General features: G+C 48.6%; 1 protein-coding gene across 4 annotated transcripts in view; it reads right to left on the bottom strand.

The window, feature by feature from the left end:
- The window catches only part of MYOZ3 (myozenin 3), a 17616-nt gene extending 8684 nt beyond the window's left edge, over positions 1 to 8932 (bottom strand). Inside the window, exons 1-2 of one of the 4 annotated variants that reach the window (XM_010850578.1) lie at positions 8500 to 8932; positions 6764 to 6842 (exon numbers count right to left, since the gene is read on the bottom strand). In XM_010850578.1, coding sequence (XP_010848880.1) covers positions 6764 to 6824 — 61 coding nt within the window. In that variant the 5' untranslated portion in view covers positions 6825 to 6842; positions 8500 to 8932. The other 3 variants (XM_010850576.1, XM_010850580.1, XM_010850577.1) reach the window with 3 other exon arrangements.
- Between the last annotated feature and the right edge of the window lie 3534 nt (positions 8933 to 12466).

Here is a 12466-nt window from a genome sequence, read left to right as displayed (position 1 = left end):
GCCGAAAAATTGATGCTTTTGAACTGTGGTGTTGGAGAAGACTCTTGAGAGTCCCTTGGACTGCAAGGAGATCCAACCAGTCCATTCTGAAGGAGATGAGCCCTGGGATTTCTTTGGAAGGAATGATGCTAAAGCTGAAACTCCAGTACTTTGGCCACCTCATGCGAAGAGTTGACTCATTGGAAAAGAGTCTGATGCTGGGAGGGATTGGGGGCAGGAGGAGAAGGGGACAACAGAGGATGAGATGGCTGGATGGCATCACTGACTCGATGGACGTGAGTCTGAGTGAACTCCGGGAGTTGGTGATGGACAGAGAGGCCTGGCGTGCTGCGATTTGTGAGGTCGCAAAGAGTCATGACTGAGTGACTGAACTGAACTGATGCTGAAATCAAGCATCATTTCAGATATTCTTTTGCCAGGTGTATTTAGTCCCTGAATCTCCTGTGCAGCTGTGTGCCCATAATGGTGGAAGTGATGAGAAATTATCAGATTCTAGATATCTTCTGAAGGAAGGCCCTTGGGGTGGGATGTGAGAGAGAGACAGAGGAGTGGAGGTGATGGCAAGGTTTCTGGCCTGAGCTGCTGGGAGGATGCAGCAGCCGCTCTCAAGCATTCAGGTCTAGACATGTCTTCTTTTCATTTTAAAATAGCCTTTTATCATGATGTGCTGTGTGTGCATGCTAAGTTGCTCAGTAGTGTCCAACTCTTTGCGACTATATGGACTGTAACCTGCTAGGCTCCTCTCTCCATTGGATTCTCCAGGCAAGAATACTAGAGTAGGTTGCCATGCCTTCCTCCAGGGGACCTTCCCAGCCCAGGGATCGAATTTGCATCTCTTACATCTCCTGCACTGGCAGGTGGATTCTTTACCATTAGCGCCACCAAAACAGCATATGTGTACATTGAAGAGAGTTAGAAAATATAGACATAAGAGAAAAAGGAAAGAAGAACACCATTTTCTACCATCCAGAGATTACCACCCCTAACCCGTTAGTGTGTATGCCTTTCCTGTCTTCGTGAAGTGAAGTGAGGGTCACTTGGTCGTGTCCGACTCTTTGCGACCCCATGGACTATACAGTCCAGAGTATAGTCCTAGCAGGACTGTAGCCTGCTAGGTTCCTCTGTCCTTGAGATTCTCCAGGCCAGAATACTGGAGTGGGGAGCCTTTCCCTTCTCCAGGGAATCTTCCCAACCCAGGGATTGAACCCAGGTCTCCCACATTGCGGGCAGATTCTTTACCAACTGAACCACAAGGGAAGTCCCCCATCTTCTTAATTGACCATATATTCATGTTATTTTTTAACCAAAATGAAATCATAACATAGCTTCTTTGTAACTTGCTTTTATTCAAAGCTCTCTTCCTTTTCAAGTGAATGAATTTTTGTTTTATATCAATGTAATGCCTAACCCATATTCAAACTCCTCTAATGGTCTCCAAAACTGAGAATAAGGTGTGAAGAGTCTTGTAGGCATCCCATTGGAGATGCTGAGGAGGGAGCTGGATTTATGAGTATAATGTTTGTGGGAGAAAACTGACTTGGATGTAAAAACTGGGACATTGGGAGTATACAAATGGTATTTGCTATCGTCGTTTTTCAGTGAAGAGTTTTCTGTTGATTTCTTTCCTCATGGTTAGGACCAGTCATTACAGCCATGTAGGAGGATTTCGGGGCTGATGACTGTCAGTAATCTGGGGGCCTATGCATATCCTTTGTGCTTCCCCACCAGCAAAATGCACATTTCATGCTGGCCCAACAAAGGGGGACTTTGGGAATAGAGGAGTGTTGGAGATGATGAGGACGCTGGTAGGAGCGGGATGTGTATGGACAGCGTAGGCAGTGTCATCTCTAAAATCAGATCCACGTGGGTTCATGTTCCAGCTCTCTAAATGACATTCTGAGCCTGGAGGCTGGCTGAGATCACCAAGGTTATGAGGATGCATAAGAGCTCTACAGACTGAGCCCCGGGGCCTCCAACATCTACAGACTGAGCCTCAGAGCCTCCAACATTTAGATCGAGGAGATGAAAACAGCCTGAGCCTGGGGAGAAGCAGGAGGAAATCTAAAGACTGTGGTGTCCTAGGACCAAAGGCTGAAAGTGTTTCAGGGACAATGAACTGATCAACAGAGTCAAATGTTGCTGACGTGTCGAGTCAGAGGAGGGCTGAAAATTGACCATTATATTTAGTAACACGGGGTTATTATTGGTAATCTCCACAAAAGCAGTCCCTGTGGTGTACTTGGGTGTGAAAGCCTTATTGGAAAAGGTTCAAGAGAAAAGGGACTGAGGAACAGTTTAACCATACCGTGAGGAAGCAATGAGCCAAATCTAGGATGTGGGACTTGGACAGAGCATCTGGCCCAGTTTCTTCAAAGGAGTGAATGACATGGAAAAAAAAGGAGGGGGTGACGGTGATTTAGATTAAGGGAGATTTAAGAGACATAGCTACCAAATAAAAACAAGGGCCCTTGAAGGTGCTGTGCTAAGTGAAATAAGTCAGATAAGGACAACCATATGATTTCACTCACATGCAGAATATAAAAACAAACATAAACAAAAGCCAACATGAATGATCAAACCAAACATCAACAAACATGCAGATACAGAGAACAGAGTAGTGGTTGCTAGAAGGGAATGGGGCCAAGAGGGAGGACGAGATGAGTAAAGGGGTCAACTGTGGTGAAAGGTAGAAACCATACTTTTGGTGGTGAGCATGCTATAGTGTATGGGCTTCCCTGGTGGCTTAGATGGTAAAGAATCTACCTGTAATAAAGGAGACCAGAGTGATTCGTGGGTTGGGGCGATCCCTTGGAGATGGGAATGGCTATCAACTTCAGTATTCTTGCCTGGAGAATTCTGTGGACAGAGGAGCCTGGTGGGCTACAGCCCACAGGGTCTCAAATAGTTGGACAGGACTAACACTTTCACTTTTCATGCTCTAGTGTGTACAGAAGTAGAAATATAATGTTGTACACATGAAACTAGATAATGTTAGAATCCAAAGTGGCTCTTATTTAGATATCCGTGAACAAACAAGAAAATTGGAGAAAGTTGACTACAGGACTGGTTATTAGATAGTATTAAATCAGTATTGCTCATTTTGGTCAGTGTGTTAATACCTTTACATGTAAGGAAATGTGCTTTTTATTACTTTTGATGCATAGTGAAGTGTTTGGGTTGGGGGGGTGGAATGACATGTTTCTTGGGATTTGTTCTGGACTCCAAGAATAAAAGGGGGACCTCGGGGGTCTGAACTCTCTACTTTGGTGTGTGTGTGTGTATAAGTTGGTTAAATAAAATGTTGAAAAGAGAGAGAGGAGGGAAGTAAAGATAGCAGCTTTGAGGAGCTGTGCTCTGAAGGACCACGGCTGGATGCAGCTATGGAAACAAGAGGGATTTGTTTGCTTGCTTGTTTTTAAAGAGGAGAATTACTGAAGGAATGTCCTAGAGCGGGGGAGAGAGCAGGGAGGGTGTCTGGCGCCCAGCTAGAAGCGTTGGCTTCGGACAGGTGCACGGAGAGTTCACCTCTCACGCTAGGAAAACCGAGACAGGGACACAGAGGCAAACAAGCGGACAGATGTGGAGGCGGGAGCCTGCAGAAGTCTCCTTTGGCTCCTTTTCTAGTGAAATAAGAAGCAAGGTCACCAGCTGAGAATGGAAGTCGGGGAGGAGGTACTTTAGGTTTGAGAAGAGCGGTTGCTGAAATTGTCCCAGAGAACAGTAGAGAGAGTGACTGGGGGAGGAAGACGGATGTGGTCAGCAGTCAGCTCTGAGGGCCGTGCAAGTGTGGCGCTTCATCCCACTCAGCGGAATCCTAAATGGCCTTTGAAAAAGGAGGCTGATGGTTTTTTCATTCTTTCAGCAAATGTAGAGAAAGAAACTTCTACACATTAGAATCAGAAAGAAATCCACTATAGATTAAGAGGGGGGAAAAAAGCAAATTTCTGAAGAATTTGTATTCTAAGATCCCACTCATGTGTTTAAAAAAATAAGTATATGCTTATGCATGTATTGAATCTGCAAGGAGACATGCCAAATATGAGCAGTGACTATTTATGGGATATACAAAGGAGGAGGGCTGGAAATTGTTTGCACTGTTTTTGTTTTCTTTCAAACGAGACAATGCACTCTGTCTTAAACAGATGAAAGACCTAAATATGTAATACCTAAATACATACCTAAAATATGTAATAAAAGTCCCCTGACATATATTCTCAACTGCTGTTCAGATGAACTGAACTCAATATTTAAAGACCAAAAAAAAAAAAAAAAAAGCTATAGATGAAACCTATTTTGACTAAGCAATTCTAATTCTAGGCATTCATCCCTGGGGAGAAAAGTTGAATAAATACACCCAAGGATATACGTATGAGGATGTTTGCTGCAGTGAGGTGTCAGATTATGAAAACGGGGAATCAGTCTTACAGGGGATGCTGCCTGGACACCCTTTATCAGTGACTAACAGCTCACAACGGCCACCTCTGCAGAGAACTGCCCCGGTGAGTAGAGGCCGCAACAGCCTCCCTGCTAAAGCTGAGATGATTTCTTTCTTTTTTTTTTTAGCTGAGATGATTTCTATAGGGCAATTAATTTATGCTCTGGAACCCACTTCCTTCCTTAGCAATTTCCTCTGCCCAGTCCTGCTTTTGTCACTTCCCTTCTCCTAGGAGTGCAATCTCAACAAGTCACTTGTTCAGGAATCCTCAGGCTCTACCCCTAACCTTAGTCAAGCCTTCATGGCCTCCTTGTCAGAGGAGGGTGTATAAATATATATAATATCTTATATGCTGGGGGAGGGGAGGGGTGAGATAAATTATACTAAGATGGGAAGAAGTCTGTGGTATGCTGCTAAGTGAAAAAAATTTAAGATGTGGTATGTAGCTGAGTGAAAAAAATTTAAGATGTGGTGTGCTGCAAAGTGAAAAAAAGTTTAAGATGACGAACACAGTGTATAGTATTCAGCCCACGTGTGTATGTGCTTATATAAATGTTTATATATGAACAGAAGAAGGATTTACACAAATCTGTTAACAATGGTTATCTCCAGATGGTTTCATTATGAGGAACTTTCGCTTTCAAAGTCATTCATATCTGTTTTGTCTGAATATTTTATAAAATGAATGTTTTATTTATGTAACCATGTGGTAAAGGAGCAGTTTTGGAGACAAAGAGATCTGGGGTCAAATCTGTTCTGCATCTACAGAGGATGTGATTTCCTGGCTTTCCTGAGTCTCTGTTTTCTCATCTAAAAAATGGGCATAATCGTATCTAATTTACAGAGTTGTTGTGAGGGTTATATACATAACAAAAAGTTCAAATGCTCTTAGCACCATATCTGAGACACAGTAAGTGCACAAGAACAGTGTTTTATTATTATTTTACAATGGCTGTCTTTTGGTGATGAGCTCATGCGATTTTTCTCCCTTTCTACTTTTCTTTAGTTTCAAAATTGTCCTTAATTAATACTCTAGCAATAATCAACAACAACAACAAAAAACTTATTTCCAGTCTGGCATAAATGATGTGCATCAACATTGGGGGGTCTGTAACTAATTAGACAAGAAAAGAAAATGCTTTGCCTGGTTCTTCTATTTAGAGCCTCGATATCTCACAAAGCTTACATATTTCAGCATGAAAATCATGGAATGAAAAAAAAATGAAACCATCAAAAGGAGGCAAGAACACACAAAATGGATTAAAAGTATGCCCCACAGATAAAGCTGTACACATGATGAAACAGTTCTTAGAACACCTCACCTAAGGAGGCAAAACTGCAGCAAAGTCCTTAGGCAGGGATTTATCAGAGCTTGGTTCACTGCTCTCCTGCATGGGAACCATCCGGGTACTTGTCTAAGTGGCTAATGCTTGGCCTCCTCCCTAGGTCCCCTGGATCAGAACTCCTGGGTAGGGATATTGGGATGAGCCTCCTGACAGCCTTACCCACTTCCGTGCCCCTCTGCTTTGCCGCCAGGTTTCTCTATAGTCCTTCTTTTAGATAAATAACCTGCTTCTATCTGTACCTCCCATACCCAGCCCCAGGTTGGTGGGCACTGAGCTGGGCAACCTGGATTCTGATCGGCCCCCTGACTCCCTCAGTAACTGTGCGCTCCCTCAGTAATCTGTACTTTTAAGCAACAGCGCCATGTCACTATGATTCACAGAAAAGTGTGAGACTTCTGACTTAGCTGAATTTCTTTTTAAAATACATAAAATGCTCTGAAGTAGGCCAAATAAAGACTCCAAAATTTTGCCAAGAGTTCTGGAAGAGGTCTTATAAAATTAATAAATATGTATTTTAGATGATTTATCCACTGGATGAATCAGCTTTTACGTGAAATGGTTTGTCTCAGATTGGGCAGCCTGCTCTTGCCCCACTGCCCCACTCTCCCCTGACCCCTTGTCTCGTGCTGTGGCTGCTCAGTGAGACCCCCAGTTAAAGCACAGGCAATTATGTGGGAAGCTTGGCCCATTGGTAGGGTTCGATCTGGGACCCTCAAAGCTCAATCTGGGGCTGAGGGAATGACTCAGGTGGGGCCAGGGCCTAGTCTATGGCACTCAACCTCAGCTCTCGTGTGCCCCGAAATCAGGGCCAGGCCCCTCCCAATGCTTCGGGAAACTTCCCAGCCCAGGCGGCAGATTCCACAGGCTGGCCTGGAACTCACACCTGTTTGCCCAGGCCTGGGGCCAGCAGGCTGAGTGGCTATAGCCTGGGACCAAGAAAGGATGGGATCTGAGGGATGCCCAGTGGCTGGGGCAGCCTTACCTGGTTCAGTGAGGTCCCCCGTGGTAGTCATCACTGGCCCCTTCTGCTCCTTGGGGATCATCCTGTGGAGGAGACACCCCTACAGATGGGTCCAGCTGCCTCCGTTCCTCCTAGTCCTTGATCCACCCAGCCTCAGCCCCACATAGCCATATCTCACTCCAGTCTCAAGCAAGGGCTGTCCAAGTGGGAAAGAGGAGGCTGAGGTCCATGCAGGGCAAGAGAGATGCTCAAGGTCATGCAGATCTGCTTCCAGGTTGCTAAGGAAGCACAAGGCTCATCGAGAGTAGTTTCTGGGACATTAGAAGGGGAGGTGGGGGTGTCTGACTGTTGTTGTCCACTGACTCGGGTGAGCTCTACTCAGAGGCTTAAAGAGGTTGAAGGTTGAAGTCTGGGGGAGAGGAGCATGGCCGGTTAGGCTGGGGCTGCACTGGGGTCTTCAAGGTGTGCCCCTCATGTCCCCAGTATTCAGCTCTGAAGCTTGAGGGCACAGGCTGGTGCAAGGAAGCTGAAAGAGCCATCAGCCCCTTCGTAGCCCCCATCCTTCGGCTCCCTTCCATGGTGCTCTGCTTCTCTCCCTCCTCCACCAGTCCCCCATTTGCATCTATGGTGTGTCCCAGGAATCTTGGAGGTGATTTAAAATAAAATGAGGCCCAAAGCCCCAGAGAAGCCCTGTAGGCCCCAAGTCTAGAGTCCCTATCTTGCCCTCAGGAGAGAAGGCAGAGCCCTTGAGCCTCCTGACAGCCTTACCCACTTCTATGCCCCTCTGCTTTGCTGCCAGGTTTTTCTATATTCTTTCTTTTAGAAAAACAATCTGCCTCCATCCATTATCTCCCCTCCCGTACCCATACCTGGCCCCAGGTCATTGGGTGCTGAGCTTGGCAACCTGGATTCTAATCAGTCTCTCTGACTCCCTTGGTAAGTGTGAGCAAGCAGCTCTCCAGCTCCGTGTCTCTCTGTGCCACCTAAAGCTGCATGCAAACATGAGCACACGTGCATGCATTTGGGGTGAGGCCCATGAGCTTGTGAAGCATGCTCCACTGTGACCACTTAGGATTCCACAGTTCCAAATCTGTTTCTTGACAAATACTCTCCTTACAGAAATTTACAGACATCGGGAAGGACCCCTCATTTGACAGACAGGGACCCTGTTCCCTCTGTTGCTGAAAGATCTTGAAGTCTGAGCAGAGTCATAACCTACCCTCCAGCTGGAATCCTAGCCACCCCTCCCCGTTTAACTGAGAGGTTAGGATCCCTCCCTTCCCAATTTAGGATCCAGGCTTCCACAAGGCCCCACACTCCCAGCCCTTCTGCAGGGTCCTTGCTTTGCTGTGGGGGGAAGGGGCTCTGGAATTACTCTTCTCCACCACCCGCTCCCCACAGCCCTCAAGCTCCCCTTGGATCCTGGTACCTGAGAGACGGAAGCACAGTGGGCAGGAGGGGGTGTCAGACCCTCAGATTAACACCTCTTTCGGGAAGCTGAGAGTCGATGGTCAGTGTCTGTGCAGGGGGTCGGCGAGCTGGGTGTGCCTTGCAGCCAGCTCCGGCCTCAGCTGACGAGAGTCGCCCCTGCCTTGTGGTGGCTCACAGCCTTATTTCGGGCTGCAATAGGATCCAGGGACAGATGCTAAAAGCACCAGGCCCCAGAGAAGACAGGTGCCCCGGCAGCAAGCCCTCGCACACAGAAGGCCTTGCATGCACACGTACAGCACACATACACACGCACACACCAAAGTCACCTGGAAATGCCGAGAGTGAGTCACCGGTCTCCTGAGCTTGCTAACGATATCCTTAGTGCCTAGAGTGGGGCCTGGTAGGAACTTGGTGGATATTTGTTGAATGAGTGATGGAATGGGTGGGTAGGTGATTGAATGAATTATCCCCCAATGTCTTTGCTTGACTTGTTCTTTCCTTTCCTTCTTTCCTGCCTTCCTTTCTTCCTTCTGCTGCCTTCTTCCCTTCTTCTCTCTCTCCCTCTACCTTCTCACATTCTCTGAGCTTCTCTCTATGGACTGAAAATAAATAAGGCAGGGCTCTGTCCTCAAGGAGCTCAGCCAGGCCCGTGTCAGCCCTGTAAACAGCTTCTGCAGCGCATCATGGGAAATGCTCTGGGAGGGCCCCAGGGGAGGGTGCCACTCGCTCAGCCTGGGGGTGGGGAAGGCCTCCCAGAGAAGGAGACATTTGAGCTGGGCCTCGAGGCACGAGTGGGAGTTCACGGGGCAGAGAGGGGCACGGGTAATTGCAGGCCGAGGCTGCGTCATGTATAAGGATATTAGGGGCCAGCTAGGACTGGGGGCTGGGGTGGTGCTGAGAGATGAGGCCAGACAGGTGGGCAGGGGCTAGATCACAGCAGGCTTTTCAAAAGCAAAGTTTTATAAAGGGCTGTTGGAGTTTAAAGCAGTGGAATGGAGCAGTCAGATGGCATTTTCCAAAGATATCTCTGGCTGCCCTGTGGAAAGTGGGTTGGCGGGAGCGAGACTGGAGGCAGGAGGATTTCACTGTGGTCAAGCGAGAGCCAGTGGGTAGCTGGACCAGGGCGGTGACAGAGGGCATGGAGAGGAGGAGAGGGGCTTGAGGGGTTCGGGGAATTATCAGGTCGTGGTGATAGACTGGCTGCAGGAGATGAGGAAAGAGCCACTTCCACTTCTGGCTTGAGTCGTTCAAGGAAAACAACGGTGGTTGGGGGGCAGATACTTAGTTAAGTTTGGAATGAAATTGGTTTGAGGTGTCTGGGCACCAGAGTCACCAGTAGGCATGGGGACACCGCTCAGGAGAGGTTTCTGCTGAAGATAAAGATTGTGTCAGAGGTGCATTAACTGCTGCCAGGGAAAGGTGGGACGGGCAGGGATGTGCTGGGTCCAGGGAAGTGATCTCCTGTACCTGTGTGCCAGATAGATTGTCCAAGGGCATCTCTCTTAAGAAGCCTGGACTCTGCTTTGGATCACCTGAACTCAGCTTCCTGATCCTCAGAGTCCTTTGCTCTGTCTCTGCTAGAGGAAGGTGAGGGATGTTCCTAGGGCAGGCTTGGCTTCACCTGTGAGTAGAGCCATGATGCCCTTCTCTGCAAAGGACGCCCCCATCAGAAGAGGAGCACTGCTAATGGTGTGGGTCCTGAGCTCTCTAGGGTTGCCTGGACTCTGATGTTACCTCTTGTAGGAGCTCCTCCTCCTGCCTGAAGCCCGTCATCAGGAAGCAGCCCTAGAGTGCTGGGCCCTGATGCAGCCTGGCCCTGACCACTGCAGTGACAGTGTCTTGTGGTCAGGGCCCAGGCAATACCACCTTGAGACATCCCCTCAACTGACTCATTCATTATACAGATAGGGATGCTGGGACCTGGAGAAGGAGTGGGTTTACCCAGGGTCACCCAGCTAGTAGGTGATAAGATGAGAACTTCAACCCAGGGACTTCGTCTGTGGCCCAGAGTGTTATCTTTGTCCCCCATCTCTCCTCAGGGTTGCTACTTTCCAAGCACCCATCCCTTGTGTATCAAACATTCTCATCCACCCCACAGCCCGTGGACTGTTCCATGGTTGGGGAAAGAGAAGAGCTTTAGACGTAGCTGAAAATGACACAAGGGACAGAAGAATGCAAGAAGCATTTATTGAGGGCCAGAGCTGAATTCTACAGGAGGCAAAAGGCAGGCAATTTCTAGTGGGTTAGAGAAGAGGACTAGGGGAGAAGGCGGTGACAGGGAGAGAACAGCCAGACAGAACTGCAGCTTCCCAAGGCTGCCTCCTGCTGGCTCTCTGTGGGAAATGCAGGTAGAAGTGGCTTTTTCTGTGCCATTGCATTAACTGTAACCTGATGGTGTCTTTTCTCTAAAAAAGGCCCTTAGCCCCAGCCTCCCATGCTACAAGGGTCCCTGAAGCAGGAGGGGACTTCAGTAATGTGCTCACTCATCACTGACAAGCTGGAGCACCCTCTCAACTTCCTACCACCAGAGCCTATGTTCCCAGTCTTTAGGCCTGAGGAATCCTCTGGGATCAGTCCTTTATTCCAAAGCACCTCACCCTGATTCTCTCTCCCATCCTGACCCCAGATTGCCCTAGCCTCACTAAGGGGTTCCAGGTCTAGTATCAACTTGAGGGGTGGGGTAAATCTACCCCTAACCCCCAAAATCACCCTCTGTCCCTCACCTTTGGCAACATCCTGGTAACCTTTCTCTTACATACATACCTCTGATCCTCAGCCAGTTCCAGCCCCCACCCCCACCCCCACACTTAGGATCCTGAAACTGATATTTTAAACCTCTAGAGGGCACCACGAGCCAGCTCTGGAAACTATAGGACTGAGGCACATTCCTCCCTGTGTCCCTTCCAGGCTTCCCAACCAGAGTCACTACAGCTTAAGGGGCAGGCTAGGGCCTGCAGCCAGGCTCCCCAGTGTTACTGGGCACCAGATACTGGCTAGCCCAGAGTGTGACAGGAAAGAGATGAGGCAGAACAGTGCCTACTCATCTGGGCACAATACAGATGCTGAGCCTGAAACTGAAGAGTGGGGGTAATCCCTAAGGAACCAGAAACACAGGCAGACTCTGGTCTAACCCCTCACTCACCCACCCAGACTCATCTGCCCAGCCAGTCCTCCAGTACTACTTACTCTCCCTTCCTTCCTAATACTATGGAATGCATTTCAGGACTGGAAGAGCCCTCAGAGGTCATCTGAGCCAAATCATTCCCTACTAGAATCTCTTCTATGCATCCTTGCCATGGCTTGCATACTGCCCATAACAACTCTTTGCCTCCCTCTTTCCAAGTGGGCAACCTCAAACTCAGGGCTATCAAGTAAAGCCAGAGGATAACAGATAGCTCCAGGTCAAACTGTTTTCTCCCTAGCTCAGCTCTGAGCCCAGAGTCTGCCATGAAAGGGCCCAGAAAGGACAGATGAGTTGCAGACACCTATAGCATTCCTGGAAGCCCAAGTTCTGGGCCTGGGGGAAATATCACTTTACAACTCTCTTCTCTGGCTACAGATGTCCCAGGCAGTCTGAACTGGGACGGGGAAAACATGAGAGGGATCTGAGAGGAGGAATCTTCCTGCTTCTTCTCTCCAGAGAGGCCAGCCGGACACCTTGAGCTGGCCTGGGAGACCCTCTCTAAAGGTCATCATGGTAAAAATAGAGCCTGTCTGGGAAGGGATGGAAAACAGCTGCTCCCTGGGACTTGGTGCCAGGGAGGCGGATGGTCAAGCCAGGACTTGGACAGGCAACTCAGGCATAAGATCCTCGGAACACACCCCCTCATTTGCCAGACTCCAGAGGTCAGAGCCAGAAAGGTGGGAGAGGAGTATGGAATCCTGCAGTGCAGCAAGTTTAGGGGGCCATACATACAATGCCCTGCTTGTGTGTGTATTAATAGAAGGGGTAATTTAGAGGTTTGAGATCGCCTTGGCCAAAGCTCTGTTAAACAGATGGGAAAGCTGAGGAGCATTGGAAAGGTCTTTCCACAATGACTGAATGATAGAGCAAGGGCTAGAACCCAAATTTGGATCATCACCCCACCCCCAAGCCCAGAGCTCTCCCCCGCTGACCCCTGATCTCTGGGGCTGTCAAAGTAGCCAGACCCCCTGGGGACATGGTGCTGGGATCTCCCAAGCCCGATGACACTTTTTCCCGCTCGGCCCTCCCAGGGCAGGGATGGGGTGCGGGCGGGGAAGGCTTATTAGGTGGTGCAGGAGGCCTCGGTGGGGAGGGTGCCACGCTTCAGC

The sequence above is a fragment of the Bison bison genome, unplaced genomic scaffold (assembly GCF_000754665.1).
Source record: "Bison bison bison isolate TAMUID 2011002044 unplaced genomic scaffold, Bison_UMD1.0 scf7180017864291, whole genome shotgun sequence".
NCBI classification, from domain to species: Eukaryota; Metazoa; Chordata; class Mammalia; order Artiodactyla; family Bovidae; genus Bison; species Bison bison.
Note: the sequence above shows the minus strand (reverse complement) of the source record. Positions and strands in the feature narration are given on the sequence as shown.